The sequence below is a fragment of the Bison bison genome, unplaced genomic scaffold, assembly GCF_000754665.1.
Source record: "Bison bison bison isolate TAMUID 2011002044 unplaced genomic scaffold, Bison_UMD1.0 scf7180017864348, whole genome shotgun sequence".
Classification (NCBI taxonomy): domain Eukaryota; kingdom Metazoa; phylum Chordata; class Mammalia; order Artiodactyla; family Bovidae; genus Bison; species Bison bison.
Window position 1 is genome coordinate 1,903,529 of NW_011494920.1, and position 18,847 is coordinate 1,922,375.

General features: G+C 42.2%; 1 protein-coding gene across 1 annotated transcript in view; it reads left to right on the forward strand.

Moving 5' to 3' along the window:
- Positions 1-18,847, forward strand: part of LOC104999219 (FRAS1-related extracellular matrix protein 3-like) — a gene marked incomplete at its 5' end in the record, with an annotated part of 49,237 nt that overhangs the window by 14,768 nt on the left and 15,622 nt on the right. The window contains 1 exon segment of the mRNA XM_010854727.1: positions 9,419-9,484. Coding sequence (XP_010853029.1) covers positions 9,419-9,484 — 66 coding nt within the window.

Here is an 18,847-nt window from a genome sequence, read left to right on the forward strand (position 1 = left end):
AAAAAATTTAATTGAAGTATAGTTACTGTGCATTATTATTTGTTCTAGGTGTACAATATAATGATTCACAACTTTTAAAAGTTATACTCCGCTTATAGTTGTTATAAAATACGGCTGCATTCCCTGTGTGCTGTACAATATATGTGCAGTACTTAGTTGTTCAGTCGTGTCCGACTCTCTATGACACCATGGACTGTAGCCCGCCAGGTTCCTCTGTCCATGGGATTCTCCAGGCCGAATACTGCAGTGGGTTGCCATTCCCTTCTACAGGGGATCCCCAACTCACAAGTCAAACCCAGGTCTCCTGCACTATAGGCAGATTCTTTACTGTCTGAGCCAGCAGGGAAGCCCTGTAGAATAATATATCCTTGCAGCTCATTTTATACATGACAGCTTGTACCTCTTATTCTCCTATCCTCATATTGCCGTTCCCTCTTCCCTCTCCCCACTGGTAACCACTAGCTAATATACTCCTTTCAGAATCAAAATAGGCATTTCAATTACCTTAAACATTTTAGAAACAGCAGTATATAATCTGATCATCATTTTTATTTTAAGTTATATATCTTTAGCTAGACTCTGTGTTACCAGTTGGGAGCTACCTTCCCAACACTGTATTGGAGGACTATCACCTTCCCCTGTTCATAGGGTTCTCTCGGCAAGAATACTAAGTGATTTGCCACTCCCTTCTCCAGTGGACCACACTCTGTCAGACCTCTCCACTATGACCCGTCCGTCTTGGGTGGTCCCACATGGCATGGCTTAGTTTCATTGAGTTAGACAAGGCTGTGGTCCATTCGATCAGATTGGTTAGTTGTCCGTATATCGTCATACTGCTGATTTAACTTATATGCAGAGTATATCATGAGAAACACTGGGCTGGAGGAAGCACAAGCTGGAATTAAGACTGCCAGTAGAAATATCAATAACCTCAGATATGCAGATGATACCACCCTTATGGCAGAAAGTGAAGAACTAAAGAGCCTCTTGATGAAAGTGAAAGAGGAGAGTGAAAAAGTTGGCCTAAAGCTGAACATTCAGAAAACTAAGATCACGGCGTCTGGTCCCATCACTTCATGGCAGATAGATGGGAAAACAGTGGAAAGTGGCTGACTTTATTTTTCTGGGCTCCAAAATCACTGCAGATGGTGATTGCAGCAATGAAATTAAAAGATCCTTACTCCTTGGAAGGAAAGTTATGACCAACCTAGACAGCACATTAAAAATCAGAGACATTACTTTGCCAACAAAGATCCATTTGGACAAGGCTATGGTTTTCCAGTAGTCATGTATGGATGTGAGAGTTGGACTGTGAAGAAAGCTGAGCGCCAAAGAATTGATGCTTTTGAACTATGATGTTGGAGAAGACTCTTGAGAGTCCCCTGGACTGCAAGGACACCCAACCAGTCCATCCTAAAGGAGATCAGTCGTGAATATTCATTGGAAGGACTGACGTTGAAGCTGAAACTCCAATACTTTGGCCACCTAATGAGAAGAACTGACTCATGTGAAAAGAACCTGATGCTGGGAAAGATTGAGGGCAGGAGGAGAAGGGGACGATAGAGGATGAGATGGTTGGGTGGCATCATTGACTCAATGGACATGGGTTTGGGTGGGCTCTGGGAGTTGGTGATGAACATGGAGGCCTTGCGTGCTGCAGTTCATGGGATCGCAAAGAGTTGGACACAACTGAGCGACTGAACTGAACTCTACTTTCCCCTGTAAAATGACAACGTGATATTACCCTGATTTTGCCTGCTTTATGTTACAAATGCTGTGTGGTCATATACTTCACACACAGCATCAAGCAGAAAAGAATCAAGCAGGATTTTATTTCTGTGTATTCAGTTTTTGAGGTGGCTGTTTTCCACTTCTCTATTTTATCCTGAGTCTCCATATCAACTATTTTGAAAACATTTTAATAGCTGCTTACTAGTCTCCTGTGGGATAGCTGCTCATTTATATACCCATTTTCAAAAGGAAATAAGCATTTTAAGGCTCATGTTAATTGCTTTCCTCTTGTAAATGTCTATCTGAAATAATCTTTATTGCTCATATTAATTCCCCCTCAGGTCTCTTTGACTTGGTTATCTGTTGAGAAAAAGTTCTGCAGCCCAACCTGGTATTACCCTGGCAGCAAACAGTGAATTTAAGCAGGTTACTGTTTTGCTGAAGGTTGGTTATGCTGGTTTATCGTAAACCTTGCTGCAGTTGTCTCACGTGCATCGGTGGGGCCTTCAGAGGGGCTCCAGGATTCTGGGGCTTTCGGACTTCGCACTGGTCCTCAGGGGCCCCTTTGTGCCCCTGAGCCTCCTCCATGTCTGCATCTCAACACTTCCTCTATCCCCCACTTTCAGGGATCTTGGGATGTCAACGGATATCTATCTCCATCTTTTCCCCAGTAAATAAATTGTGTGCAGTGGCTCCATTTCCTGAAGCTGCAAATATCAGTTTCATCAATAGTTTTCTTTAAAACCACATGTGGTGATAACCCTGTACGCGAGACAGCAAAAGAGACACAGATGTATAGAACAGTCTTTTGGACTCTGTGGGAGAGGGCGAGGGTGGGATGATTTGGGAGAATGGCATTGAACCATGTATATTATCATATGTGAAATGAATCGCCAGTCCAGGTTCGATGCATGATACAGGGTGCTCGGGGCTGGTGCACTGGGATGACCCAGAGGGATGGTATGGGGAGGGAGGTGAGAGGGGGGTTCACTATAGGGAACACGTGTACACCCGTGGCAGGTTCATGTTGATGTATGGCAAAACCAATACAATATTGTGAAGTAATTAGCTTCCAATTAAAATAAATAATGTATATTAAAAAAAAACAAAAACAAAAAAAACATCAGTGGGACTTCCCTGGTGGCTCAGTGGGATAAAATCCTCCTGCAAGTGCAGAAGGCACAGGTTTGATCCCTGATCTGGGAAGATCCCACATGCCATGGAACAACTAAGCCTGCTTGCCACAGCTATTGAGCCTGTGCTGTAGAGCCCAGGAGCCACAACTACTGAAGCCTGTGTGCCCTAGAGCCCACGCTTCACAACAAGGGAAGTCTCTGCAACGGGAAGTCCAAGCACCACAGCTAGAGAGTAGCCCCCACTCTCCACAACCAGAGAAAAGCCCACACAGCAACAAAGACGCAGCACAGCTAAAAATAAAAATATGTGGGTAAAAATAGACATAGACTCTATTTAACAAGTTGTTGACTTAGCAAATTTATTTTCTGAGTCAAGCAGGAAGGACTTCCACAGTGCTTAGAGGAATTAGCCATTTGTGATAGAGTATCCAAACACCTTCTTTGGGGCTGTTTCAGATCTAGTTCATGTTGTTGCTGTTCCACCTCCTTGTAAAACTGATCTTCTTTGAATGACCATATGTCTCATTTTAATCTGCTTTGCAACGAGTTTTTTGGGTCATCCTTTTTGATTTTGAGTGTTCACATTTATTGTCTCATCATTCATTTGTTTATGCTTCCTTTTTTTTTTTTGCTAGTACAAAGTCTTTTGTATTTGAAATCGACACATGTCTAAAATGGCTTAGGTTTTTTAAATTAATTTTTACTGGAGTGTAATCTTTTTCATAATATTGTGTTCAGTTCAGTTCGGTTCATTTGCTTAGTCGTGCCCGACTCTTTGAGACCCCATGAATCGCCAGGCCTCCCTGGCCATCACCAACTCCCGGAATTTACTCAAACTCACGTCAATCAAGTCTGTGATGCCATCCAGCCATCTCATCCTCTGTCGTCCCCTTCTCCTCCTGCCTTCAATCCCTCCCAGCATCAGGGTCTTTTCCAATGAGTCAACTCTTCGCATGAGGTGGCCAAAGTATTGGAGTTTCAGCTTTAGCATCAGTCCTTCCAATGAATACCCAGGACAGATTTCCTTTAGGATGGACTGGTTGGATCTCCTTGCAGTCCAAGGGACTCTCAAGAGTCTTCTCCAACACCACGGTTCAAAAGCATCAATTCTTCGGTGCTCAGCTTCCTTCACAGTCCAACTCTCACATCGATATATGACCATTGGAAAAACCATAGCCTTGACTAGACAGACCTTTGTTGGCAAAGTAATGTCTCTGCTTTTGAATATGCTATCTAGGTTGGTCATAACTTTCCTTCCAAGGAGTAAGCATCTTTTAATTTCATGGCTGCTAGTCTCCACTAAAATGAATCAACTATAGGAGGAGGAAATGGCAACCCATTCCAGTCTTCTTGCTGGGATAATCCCATGAACAGAGGAGCCTGGTGGGCTACGTCCATACGGTCACAAAATATCGACCACAACTAAGTGACTTGAGCATCACCACATAATTGTTTCATAGCATTGTGTCAGTCTCCACTATACAGTAACGTGAATCTGCTAAACATATACATATATCCCCTTTTTTGTATTTTCCTTCCCATTTAGAGCATTGACTAGAGTTCTCTGAGCTATCCTGTAGGTTCCCATTCGTTATGTATTTTATATATGTCAATTCCAATCTCCTAATTATCCACCCTATGCCTCCGTAATGAGGCGTGTTTGGAGAGAAATCACCACACTGGTTCGGTGTGGGCCCTAGCTATTCCATTCAAATTCTATTGTGAATTAAAGATTTCTTGCATCTCATATTATTATGTTGCTGTATGACTTGCCATGATCTAGAGAGTTTTTCAAACCTCAGAGCACTCTAATAGTAATTCCAGTTCTCAAACACTTATTTCATGTAAGAAGCCATTTTCTCTGTGACCCATAAGACTCTCCACATTAAAACAATTTTCCTGGCTACCTCAGCCTAATTCAGGCCTTAGTCTCACGCCTGCATGTGTGTATTTAGTCACTCAATCGTGTCCAACTCTTTGTGACCTCATGGACTGTAGCCCACCAGGCTCCTCTGCCCATAGCATTCTCCAGGCAAGAATACTGGAGTGGGTTGCCATGCCCTCCTCTAGGGGATCTTCCCAATCCAGGGATCGAACCCAAGTCTCTGGCATTGTGGGAGGATTCTTTACCATCTGAGCCCCCAGGGAAGCCCAAGAATACTGGAGTGGGTAGCCTATCCCTTCTTCAGGAGATCTTCCCAACCCAGGAATCCAACTGGGGTCTCCTGCATTGCAGGCAGATTCTTTACCAGCTGAGCCATCGGGAAGTCCAATTTCAGGCCTTCACAGTCTCATTCTCATTTGTCTAATCGGGTGGCTCCTGACTGCTATTACCTTGAACTGCCCACTGAGTTTATGCAAAGTAATTGTAACATGTATGCACTTCCCTGAAGTGGAGACTTGACTGAAGGCTTTAATAATCCTGGTTAAGCAGATACCCACATATCTTCATGGACAGATGGTGTGCAACTTTGCATCATTTAAAAATGCCACCCAGCCTATCAACTGATGCCTAGAGAATGTGAGCCTGAAAGATAACAATGTGTAGGCTGAGGCCACAGATGTCACATCAGTCATTCTTGGCGGTTTTCTTGCACTGACCTTGGGAAGCCAGCTTATGATCTCAGGATGGACCGAAAAATGATCTTTGTATTACTATTGTCAGGTAGGTGGATTTTTTTTTTTTTTAGCAGGATGCTGTTTTATGGGACATAGGATTATAGATACAAGAAAAATGATTTCATTTTAGTCCTATTTGACTCACTGAATAACTGAATGAGTAGTATTCAGATCCCAGTCTCATTGTTTAGTCGCTCAGTCACATCTGACTCTTTTGTGACCCTATGGACTGTAGCCCATCAGGCTCCTCTGTCCATGGGATTTCCCAGGCATGAATACTGGAGTAGGTTGCCATTTCCTTCTCCAGGGGATCATCCCGCCCCAGGGATCTGCACTGGCAGATCCCGCATCTCCTGCACTGGCAGGTAGATTCTTTGCCCCTGAGCCACCAGGACCCCAGCCCAGTCTGGTGGATGGATTTTTTATTGTGAGTGGGTTGGTAAGGTGGGGGAAGTTACCCATGGCTGGATGAGAGGTATGCTGTTCAATTATAAGCCTAGGCAGCCTTGAAACAATGTAATCAAATACTCTGAAAAACAAGTCTGTGTGAAAGAATGTGTTGCTTTATTGGCATTTTCATGAGTTTAACTTCTAAATTAGAGTCATTAATGAAGGTCATGGTGTGTCTATGTTCCTTATTTTTCAAAAAGTTTTCCCCAAAAATATAATTTCCTCCTTCACCTGCCAAAAAATTACAAGCCACAAGTATGAACCCTGAATCCATGGCGCGGCCGTTGGGGCGCCATTATTTTCCATTTTGTGGTCTGTTACTGAGATGTGATACAGGGGGGAAAAAAGGAAAGGAAGAAAGAACTCTTATTGGCTGAGGGATTGTGTGGTTTAGACAGAAATGGAAATCAATTCATTAAAATAAAAAGTAACATAGGCGTATTATGAAGTAGTATCAAATTAGCATTATTTCTGGCCTCTTCCTGAAAGTGTTAAGATTAAAAGTTCTTCTCAAATACAGCGTTTATGTGTCAGAAATACTAGTGCCCAGCACCTAGATAAGGAACAGGCAATTATTTGAAATGTGTTTAGCCCCATCAGACGTGGTTGTAATTTGAGTTTACAGAGAGTCTCAAGAATCAACTGAGCACTCTAGGAATTGGAGGAGGGATTCAGGAATTTCTTAGATATTAGGTTGGCTAAAAAATTCACTCGTTCATGTTATGAAAATATCTGAACAAACTTTTCGCCTGACCCTGCACTAGGGGATAAAGTGTGTAATGGTTAAAGCACAGATATGAAAGTTTCAAACCTGGCTTCACATCTGAAAGCCAGGGAGCATTAAGGCAAGTTACTTTCCCTCCCTCAGCCTCAGTGTTCTTATCTGAGAAATACAGGCAATATTGGTACCTGCCTACTGCTGTCAATGAGTAGTCGCCTAAGGACTAAACAAAGTCATTACCGTAATGTCCTGACTCCAGCGTCTGGCAGTAGTGAAGAGGTATTTAGCTATGCTAACAATTATAACCTAGGAAACAAACCTGGGTATAGGATGGTGACTTCTGAGAAGTGAAGGAGAAGGGGGAAATTCCAGGAAACAGAAGACTAGCAGAATTATCTTCCTGGAGAAGGAAATGGGAGCCCACTCCAGTATTCTGGCCTGGAGAATCCCATGGACAGAGAAGCCTGGCTAGCTACAGTCCACAGTGTCGCAAAGAGTCGGACTCGACTGAAGCGACTTAGCACCCACGCTGGTGGCACTAGTGGTAAAGAATCCTCATGCCAAAGCAAGAGACCTGAGAGACAAGGGTTTGATCCCTGCGTTGGGAAGATTCCCCTGGAGGAGGGCATGGCAACCCACTCCAGGATCCTTGCCTGGAGAATCCCATGGACAGAGGAGCCTAGTGGGCTTCAGTCCATATGGTTGCAGAGTTGAACACAACTGAAGGGATTTAGCATGCACGCACAGAGTTACTTGAATTTTTCTAAATAGCAAAGAATAAAAACAGTTAGCTTGAGGAAAAGGAAATACATGGCAGAAATATAATATTTAAATATATTCAAATATATGTAAAGGTTTCACACAGAGGAGACCAGAGGTATTCACAGTGTGGTTCCAGAGGGCAGAGTGGGGTTACTGTCCCGAAGTAGACACGTTACCCATTTGGGGAAGTGGAGGGACACGATTTTGGAAAGGACTCCTGGAAAAGAAAGAAATTCATGCTACAAATGCTCAGGCAGAGTGAGTTAAAGCCTTAATGAGACTTCATGAGGTCAGCAAGTTTAAGTGACTCCAAAGACTGCCTTGGTATCCAGTGCCACGGCTGTCATCAGCTTTGCATTTCAGGAATCCTCCAAAGAAACTCTCTTGATGTGACTACTTTAGAGAATAATACGAAGGTACTGGAAATGATTGCCACCACCCTTACTCATTAGATGAAGAGAACATGAGAAGTGTGAGGAAATGGGGCTAAAAAGAGTTTGTTTGCTTTCTCCAGTAATCTAGAGGATAAAGCCGGTATTTCTAAGTGTATCAGAGGTCATCCTCCTGTGGAGAGTAATTTTCTTTTCTATGATTTGATTCCCAATCCCTCAATTCCTTCACTCATTTGTGCATTCAGTAATTATGCATGAGGCACCCCAAGGCCACGACAGTGCCACGAATGAGCTCCTGAGTTCATGTTCAGGGCAGGTGGGGGCAGGGAGAGGGAGGGAACAGAGGCATTCAGCAGAACAAGTATTGAAATAAAAAAGAGTGAAAATAGCACCCAGAAATAAACCAGGGAAGGTGGTGGACATAATGCAGAAGGCCAACGTAGAGAAGGGTATCAGAACCTTTTTCTCTGAGTTGTGATGTTTCTGATGAAAGTTGAACAATAAGAGGCCACACTTGCAAAATCTCAGGAGGGTGGTAGAGGTAGAAAGGAGATGAAGGAAGAAAATTCTGAGGCAGAAGAAGGCAGAGTGTGTTCAAGGAAAAGCCGAAGCTCTGATTTGAGTATAGGGTCCTGATGCTAAACAGCACTTGGAGAGAGCTCTGGGTCCATAGGCCTTGGTGATCTGTGTGCATCTCACCACACATGCCTGCAGGCACACCGTTAGAATGACTCAGCAAAGAAGCAAGACTTCTCCTTTTCCTTCAGTAATCTAGGAAGAGAACGTTTCTCTCAATTTAACTGTTACAGGACTGAGTTCTGAACTGGGATTCAGGGACACAGCACTCTAAATTTCTTAAAAGCCCAATCTGTGTCTTCATTTTTGTCTCCCCCACTCTGCTAGGCTTACATATGTGCTTAGTCTCTCAGTTTCATCCATGTGATCCCATGGACTGTAGCATACCAGACTCCTCTGTCCATGGAATATTCCAGCCAAGAATACTGGAATAGGTTGCCATCCCTTCTCCATGACATCTTCCTGACCCAGGGATCGAACCTGCGTCTCCTGTATTGCAGGCAGATTCTTTACCATCTGAGCCACCAGGGAAGCCTGCCAGGCATGTACTAGGCTCTCAGTTAATAGTAGTTGCAGAAACAACAAATGATCAGAATTTTGTTGCAGACCAGTTTAAGTGTGGAGAAGTGAATGACTCGCATGTGTCTCATTTTTGTCCTGCCTATCAAATAAAACACAGACTAGATGGCATCAAAATCCTTTTCATCTCTAATCTTCAGTGATGCCTCAAAGGTCAGCTTGAGATGATCCATAGGCTAGTTTCCAAATCTCTAAATCTCTAGCTTGGTGTGAAGTTGGGTTTTTAGAAAGAAATGAACACTCTCACTCTGAAACCCTGGAGAAGGATTTCTAAGATGGGGAAGGAGGCACAGTATCTCAAAATCAACTTGCACTGGTTTCAAATTGGGAAGTTGGATTTAACATCATTGTGATGAATTTCTCTCTACTTTGGTCTCTAGAGGATGACTGAAAACATCTATGAACCTATTAGGGAAGCACATTTTAGATAATTTTCCCAAATGTCTTTATAGGTTATATTTTCACAAAACCGGTTGCAACACAGACTCCAGGGACAAGTAACACTACTCGTTTGCCAGGTAAGTTACCAACCAAAGCAGATTTACCAACCAAATAGATTTCCAGCCCTAGTATCATATCTGTGTATTTAACAAGCACCTATCTGTGTGGTTTTTTATGACACACAAGTCAAATTAAAGCAACAACACTAAAAAGAAACATTTCAGGGTTAACTCTGGCTATTGGAATTGGGGTAATTTTTTTCTGCTTTTTAATGCTTTCTAAATTCTCTGTGAAATGAATCATAAAATATAATTAGAAAAAGGTTTAAATTTTTTCAAATTAAGCCAAACACATACAACCTGTGCTTTCTAAGCTGTGTCTGTCATTAAGCAACAGTGACAAACACTAACAGAGACAAACCTGGACATCAGCACGCTCATTTCATGTCCTTATTTACTGCTCAAAGAAACTTGGTTGTGATGAATACAGAAACTGATTTCCGGGATCTGATAGAGAGAAGCGCAAGAACTGACAGTAGACATATGAGGTAACCCAGGGTTAATATTTTCCCATTTTCTGTTTCTTTTAATTGAAATATAGTTGATTTACAGTGTTATATAGTAGTCAAGTGTACAAGATAGTGATTCAAAATTTGTATTGATTCTGCTGCATTTAGAGTTTTATGCAACATTGACTATATTCCTTGTTCTCTACAATATATCCTTTTAGCTAAATTATATTATACATAATAGTTCATGCCTCTTAATCCCTTATCCCTATTTTGCCCTTCCCGCCCCCCACTCCCTATTGGTAACCACTAGTTTCTTCTCTGTACCTGGGAATCTATTTCTGTTTTGTTATAGTCATTTATGTTATTTTTTTGATTCCACATATAAGTGATATAAAATATTTGTCTTCCTCTGACTTATTTCACTAAGTATAATACCTTTTAGGCCCATCCATGTTGTTGCAAATGGCAGAGTTTCATTCTTTTTTGCAGCTGAATAATATTCCTGTGTGTATCAGTGTGTGTGTGTCTGAGTGTGTGTCTGTGTGTGTCTCTGTGTGTGTGTCTATTTGTGTCTGTGTTTGTGTGTGTCTGTGTGTGTGTGTGTGTCTTTGTGTGTCTGTGTGTGTCTGTGTATGTGTCTGTGTGTGTCTGTGTCTATGTGTGTGTCTGTGTGTGTCTGTGTGTGTGTGTCTGTGTGTGTCTGTTTGTGTGTGTGTGTGTGTGTGTTATACATCTTCTCTATCCTCTCATCTGTTGATGGACTCTTCGCTTGCTTTCATACCTTGGCTATTGTAAACAATGCTGCTAAGAACATTGCAGTTCATGCATTTTTTGGAGTTAGTGTTTTCATTTTCTTTGCGTATATACTGAGGAATGGAATTGCTGGATCCTATGGTAGCTCTATTTTTAATTTTTGGAGCAATTTCCATAGTAGTTTCCATTATGGCTTCACCAATTACCATTCTCACCAGCAGTATACAAGGGTTGTTTTCTCTACATCCTCGCCAACTTTTGTAGATTTTTTTGATAGTCATTCTGACAGATGTGAGGTAATATCTCACTGTGTCTATGATTTACATTTCTCTGATGATTAGCCATGTTGAACATCTTTTCATGTGTCTGTTGGCCATATATACATTTTCTTTGGAAAAGGCCCATTTTCTGTTTTCTTGTAGGACTTGTTTCTTCTATGATACAGTAACTCACCCACAAGTCCCCAGCTGCCACACTCTACTTGCTAAGAGTCGTGGGACAGTGGCAGCGTATAGAATCTTAGGAAGGAATTCATGGAGAGACTTCTACCACACCTTGGGAGTCGGGCAATGTTCTGACCATGTCAGTCTCAGAAAAGCAAATGACTCCAAATATACTAAAAGCCCCAAGCCACAAAACACTGTACATTCTTTTCTTGGTTCCCAAGCACCATACCAACCTCCAGTACATAGTGAAGGAGGAGAGTTCCGACCTCAGCGTGTCTAGAGCCTTGTCTTCCTTGATATTTTGATCAGACTATTCTTTCCTCATTTAGTGGTCTTAATACCCTTGATGAAAGCCAGTTACACAGATATAGGAGTTAATTTCTAGACTCTCAATTCTATTCCATTGATCCTTAGGGCAGCACCATGCTGTTCTGACTACCATTGCTTTGTAGTAAGTTTTGAAATGATGCAATGTAAGTCATCCAGCTCTGTACTTTTTCAAGATGATTTTGGCTATTTGGGGTCCCTACAAATTCCATATGAATTTTAAGACCAATTTTTCTATTTGTGTAAACCTTTATCTGTGTATACTTAATTCATTTAACTAGCCAGTAATTCTACATGATTGACAATTATTATCCTCATTCTGTAAATTATGAACCAAAAGTATAGAGTATAAGTCTGCTGCCCAAGGTCTCAGCTAATAACTAGTGAAATTAGTTTGAAACCAGGCATTCAGGCTCTAGAGTCTGTGCATTTCATCCACACATGAAACTGCTTATTCGCCATCCACGTTGATGTTCTGAGCTTGGCCCTATCTTATTCTTTTTTCCTTTTTAACTGTTTTCTTCTTTTTCGTTGCACCATTTGGCATGTGGGATCCTAATTCTTAGACCAAGGGTCAAACTCACACCTCCTGCATTGAAAGTGAAGAGTCTTAACCACTGAACTGTCAGGGAAGTCCTGGCTCTTCCATACTCTTGCAACATTGTCACTTAATGTTCTACTCATGCTTTCGCTAAAGTGAAGCCTGTATAAAGGCTCCTAGTTTGTCTTCTCCTTTTGGTACAGCTGCTGCTGCTAAGTCACTTCAGTTGTGTCCAACTCTGTGCGACCCCATAGACAGCACCCCACCAGGCTCTGCTGTCCCTGGGATTCTCCAGGCAAGATCACTGGAGTGGGTTGCCATTTCCTTCTCCAATGTATGAAAGTGAAACGTGAAAGTAAGTTGCTCAGTCATGTCCGACTCTTAGCGACCCCATGGACTGCAGCCTACAAGAATCCTCTGTCCATGGGATTTTCCAGGCAAGAGTACTGGAGTGGGGTGCCATTGGTACAGCTAATGAACCCTAATTTTATGACTATGATGGTAACCTTTTGCTCATTTTAATCTGGGCTAAGTGATCTTTTTCTCGAGGGCTCTCGCTTTGATATTGCTACTTATTTCTCAGTCATGATGATATTTAAAAGTCAAAAGGAAAGAAAATAAATCCAGAGCACAGAAGGTGAACATAGTGCATTTGATCAAGGCAACTGGGAAGGTGGACCATGGCAATGGCATTGTGTCTGACCAGGAGACACAGTCTCAGTTGCTAAGTCGCTAAGTCGCTCAGTCACTAAGTCACATCCAACTCTTCTCAAGCGAATCAGGCTAATATCCAATTGCTTTATAAATCTATTCAACACAAGATAAGGGTGATGTAAGACAGGGATCCCCAACCCTTGTCAGGAACCGGGCCACATAGCAGGAGTGAGCACAGCATCATCTGTGTGTACAGCCACCCCCACCCCTCACATCGCCACCTGAGCTCCACCTCCTGTCAGATCAGCAGCAGCTTTAGATTCTTACAGGAGCATGGACCCTGCTGTGATCTGCACATGGAAGGTACCAGGTGTGTGCTCCTTACGAGAACCTAACGCCTGACGATCTGCAGTGCAAACGGAGACTATCATTAGTAGAGGTTAATCTCAGTGTAGTCATAACAGAAACAATGTGCACAATGAGTGTAATGTGGGTGATTCATCCCAAAACCCTCTTCTCCCAGCGTTCGTCCACGGGAAAATTGTCTTCCATGAAACCAGTCCCTGGTGCCTGAAAGATTGGGGACTACTGATTATAGACGGAGAAGGCAATGGCACCCCACTCCAGTACTCTTGCCTGGAAAATTCCATGGATGGAGGAGCCTGGTGGGCTGCAGTCCGTGGGGTCGCTGAGGGTCAGACACGACTGAGCGACTTCACTTTCACTTTTCACTTTCATGCATTAGAGAAGGAAATGGCACCCCACTCCAGTGTTTTTGCCTGGAGAATCCCAGGGACGGGGAAGCCTGGTGGGCTGCCATCTATGGGGTCACACAGAGTCGGACACGACTGAAACGACTTTGCAGCAGCAGCAGCAACTGGTATTAGAACCTTTGAAAATGTAAGACATAGTCCTAATGATTAGGAAAATGAAGTTTCTACATATTTATCTAGTCTGGAGCAATATTCTTGCTGCAGGCAGTGCATTAGACTCCAATGTCTGAGTACACAGATGATTCTAATACACAGCATCAAGAGTGAGCATACTGATCTAGTTTCTATTTTCCCATTCATTATTGTCCAGCCAGGCATGAGAAGTATCAGTGCTGTGAGAACTTTAATTTTTTAATTAGAATTTTTCTCATCCAGTCTAACTTCCTTAATCCCATATCTAATATGTTTAGGGAGTTTAGCTACACAAATGCCCATATCTTAAAGTAAAGCTGGCATATCTAAAATACATGAAATCTTCTTTAATTCCGAGGATTCATGGTAAAGCAAGAGTAACTGGACTGGAAGATATTTAGCAGGAAAAAAATGAAATTTCAGGTTATAAATTGTTACCAACCAGAAATACCTGTCCTTCCATAAGCTGGATATGACACTGGATATCATTCTACCTCTATGTTAAGGGACTAACCCTCCCACCCTCAGCTTCTGCACAACAGAAATGATTGGTTTTGCATCTTTTCAGTTAGCCCTGATTTACTAGAAGGGATGGCTTACTTGAGAGTTAGTTACATAACTTGGTGAGAGTTTCATCTTCTTTTAATGACACTTATTTGGTGCTCTCAACCTTTTTATTTTGCATAGATCATGGCAGAACTTAGCAGAGAGTTCTGCAGTCAAATAGGTGGGAAATGAAACGCCACCTCCACCATTTATCAGCTTTATGATCTTAGGCAAGTTAGGCGATGTTTCTGATCTTTGGTTTTTTTTTCCTCTACACATAATAAATTAATACATAATAATATACTCTCAGGTAGTTGTTTTGAAGAGAAAATGCCTAGAATGTAGTTAATACACAATTTGTTTGTTATGAATATTACTGTCTCAGACATGCAAATGTCTATGATTTTGGAATAATGGAGTACCTTAGGTAACAGTCCCCAACCTTTTTGGCACTGGGAACCAGTTTCATGGACGACAATTTTTCCATAGACCAGGAGTGGGAGGGGTGGTTTTGGGATGATTCAATTGCATGACATTTATTGTGCACTTAATTTCTATTATTATTATTACATTAGCCCCACCTCAGATCATTAGACATTAGATCCCAGAGTTTGGGGACCCCTGCCATTTACTCGCATTTTATAAGTGAGACATGGAGGCTTAGAAAATTCGGTGACTTACTCAAGTCTTCCACCCCTTGATGGCAAACCCGGGACCTAAATCCTGATCTCCTTTCTCCCTGGGGCAATGAACAGAAACATCCCTTGCTTTCTATCCGTTCAGGCTAAAGAACGCACAGTGGCTGGGATTATAGGCTGGTTTTTCTCTCTCACTGGCTGGTTCAGTAATAGTTCGGAACAGTGAGAGTGACTAGAATCTGGGCAGGACATAGACTGACTGAGCCAGGCTATGAAGTTCCGTCAGGGAAACCACTGTCCTCCTAGGCAATAACAGCTTCAAGGCAGACTTAGTGAGGAGCTGTTCTCTACCAAGCTGGGGAAGACAGAGTTGTGACCCATTGGCTGCTGGGAACTGTCCAAGCAGGCCACTCTGTAGGTGAGCAGACACTGGGTCATTGCATTTGACATCCAGTCCACTGATTGCACCAGTGGACATGCTCTCTAAGAGTCATTAACCAGAGACTTCACACAAAATTTCGAGGGCTATTCAAAACACTTAAGTGCAAATGTTATCCCATCAACTTTTTTTTTTTTAACTTTACATAATTGTATTAGTTTTGCCAAATATCAAAATGAATCCACCACAGGTATACATGTGTTCCCCATCCTGAACCCTCCTCCCTCCTCCCTCCCCATACCATCCCTCTGGGTCGTCCCAGTGCACTAGCCCCAAGCATCCAGTATCGTGCATCGAACCTGGACTGGCATCTCGTTTTATCCTTTAGAAAGTTCAATTTTTCTAAATTGTAACTAGCTACTTTGACTTACTAAATCTCTCCAAAAAAATAAAAGTGAACAACAGCAGACAAAAGGGACATCTAACTATATTATCACAACTTGATCAGATTGATGTTGTCAACCCTTTGGTTCAAGGGCAAAACTGAGTATTTCTTTTAAAATATTGCTTCATGGCAATAGCTTTCTGCAAATATCTTTTGGAATAAGGAAGAGTCCTGTCCATTCTGTAAAAAAATAATAAGGTCTGGAAGAAAAGGCATTGAGTTGGAAGCCAGCAAATGTGAGTTTTTCCCAGTTTTACCACAAATAAGCTGTTTAGAACTTTCACAAATACATTACCGATCAGTTTTCCTGGTCATCCCAGTGCCAGAAAACTCTAACACTTAGAAAATGTCACTTTCTGACTTGGAAACTATTGAAGGCCTTTCATAGGTGGGGTGTATCCTTGTAAGAGTTTACTTTGCTGAGATAAGACTTTTATCAGTTGCAAGGCAGGAGGGAACCAAGCTAAAACCAACGACTGCATGAGATGACTTTATCACTTCATGACAGGAGCTCAGCAGCTAGAAATTTGGGCAGAGAGCAAAACTACAGGGTGTTGGTCCAACATTGCGTTTTATATTCTTTCTAATGACATTCCATGTTAGAAAGTCAGTTGTTTGGGAGAGCTGTGTGCCTAGCAGTTAGAGCATAGTGCAGAGAGCTGGGAGACTAGATCTCCATGCCCGACTGTGTCTCTAACCCACGAGTCAACCCACCTCTCCCGCACTGTCGTGCTCCCTCCTGCAATACCCAGACATCTCAGGCTGGTAGAGTTTTTCTGAACAACTGTGAGGTCAGAGCCATGACAATACAAGACAAAAGAGATGAATGTTCTGGAACAATTCAGATGTTATGCAAGTATGAGATGATACCACCACACAAATTTGGAATATTTAAGATTCTGGGTGGCATATTCATTCATTCATTCCTGCCTCTGAAACCTAAAACTAAGTGATTCAGTCCAAGTAACAAATACATACTTTGTGCAAAGTGCCAGAGCAAATGTCATTGTAGTATTTGGGCACTATAAAAATTTTTTTAAGCTAGGAGTTTGAGGCCTTGCTAAACCTACCCTTTTATTCCCGTTTGCACTAATTTGCCACTTGAACATGAAACTCGTGTCAGTCTGAGAGGTTTGCCATCTTTGCCTACTGGCTGCCCTCTAACGCCCACATAAATGCACACTGTATTCTCTTTCTTCATATTTTAGCCCATTTTAAGGTCACTTCTTCACCTTAATTCGACCTCGTCCACATTTCCGCCTAAAACTCCATCCTTCAAGTTTCAGCCAGTGACTCAGTGCAAGCAGGCGAAGGGTGAGGCTTCAGAGTAAGTCTTCGGAGCCCAGTGAAGCTCAGGAACTGTGCCCTGTTGGTCCAAGACCCATGTGTTCCTTAGGTAGTGTGACACTGGACACATCTTCCATTATGCCTCGAGGTAAAAGTGCTTCTCTTGGAGACAGAGTGGAATTTTTCAGGTATAGTCTGGATATGTTCCTGAAAAAGAAGTAAAAGGATTAAGGAAAAGACCCTCAGGTCAATATTGCTAGAGCAGAAAACAGTTTTTCTTAGAGGCTCTAACAAGAGGACATGGAAGTCTAAGAGGTATAAAGGAAGTAATACAATAAATTGGTGTGAACAAATCATCAAAATGAAGACTACGTGATTATTCTATCAATTCTAGCCCTTAGGGTATCTGGGAATTTCAAGGAACTTAGTTGTCATTTTTGTGTGTACAATGCATCCCAATGTTCACCAGCTAGTATGCTAAAACATCGAAGAAATCCTGCTGACAAGATCTCAACCAGGTGGAGATCTGTGAAGTAGGAATATTATTGGAAAACAGCAGAATTCGGTCTCGGTTTTGTTCCTTACCTACTTTGTTAAACTGAGCCAATCATTTAATTTTCAAATTTATTATCTATAAAGTAAGCAAGTTAGATTAACTGTTCCAAGGGACTTGAAGGTAAAATGTAAAAGTATATTCTGAATTAATTAGGACAAAATTGAGATTGACTTTGAGTCAACGAATAAGGCAAACAGGAAAAGACCCTGATGCTGGGAAAGATAGAAGGCAGAAGAAGGGGGCAGCAGAGGATGAGATGGTCGGGTGGCATCACTGACTCAATGAACATGAGTTTGAGCAAACTCCGGGAGACAGTGAAGGACAGGGAAGCCTGGAGTGCTGCAGTCCATGGGGTCGCACAGAGTCTGAGCACAGAGGACAGAGACACAACTGAGCGACTGAACAACAAGTAACAGAAAGGGAAGGGCCTAGAGCAAAACAGGGGAAAAAAAGGCAGGAAAGAAATGCCTCCTGGAATCCAGCCCATAAGAGGTTCAGGCTAGACTGTTAAAATTGCTTTGCTAAAGTTCAAATTAATTTTAATGAGCTGTCTCTCCCTAAGCATTTTCTTATTTGGATAGCAAAAAGTTACACCGAACTGATTATCCCTGGCGAACACCATGTTCCTCTTCTCTGACTTTGCTTAAAATGAGAGGCTTGAAAGTGCCAGTTTTTAGAGGTGTGAGATCTTACCGTCGGCTCTGTGGCATATTCTTTTTACAACTTGCTGCAATTTCCTGTCCTTGAAGGTCTTAGTCCACAGGCCTTCCCTACCAAAGGCTGTGCTGACAAATGATAAGGACCCTCTGTAAGGAGGAGCGGCCTATTTGCAAAACGACTTATCTTGACCAGTACTGAACACAAGATGGGATCGTCTTATGAAGAGCTCAGGCCATGTTTTTTGGCTTGTTCTTTTTTTTTTTTCCTACATCCTCCTTCGTGCCATAGACAATGATCTTCTCCAAATGAAAGTCTGGTTCAAACACTTCAGAAGAGGTGGCAAGAATACACGGAAGAACTATACAAAAAAATCTTCACGACCCAGATAATCACGATGATGTGATCACTGACCTAAAGCCAGACATCCTGGAATGTGAAGTCAAGTGGGCCTTAGAAAGCATCACTATGAACAAAGCTAGTGGAGGTGATAGAATTCCAGTTGAGCTATTTCAAATCCTGAAAGATGATGCTGTGAAAGTGCTGCACTCAATATGCCAGCAAACTTGGAAAACTCAGCCGTGGCCTCAGGACTGGAAAAGGTCAGTTTTCATTCCAATCCCAAAGAAAGGCAATGCCAAAGAATGCTCAAACTATCGCACAATTGCACACATCTCACATGCTAGTAAAGTAATGCTCAAAATTCTCCAAGCCAGGCTTCAGCAATACGTGAACCGTGAACTTCCTGATGTTCAAGCTGGTTTTAGAAAAGGCAGAGGAACCAGAGATCAAATT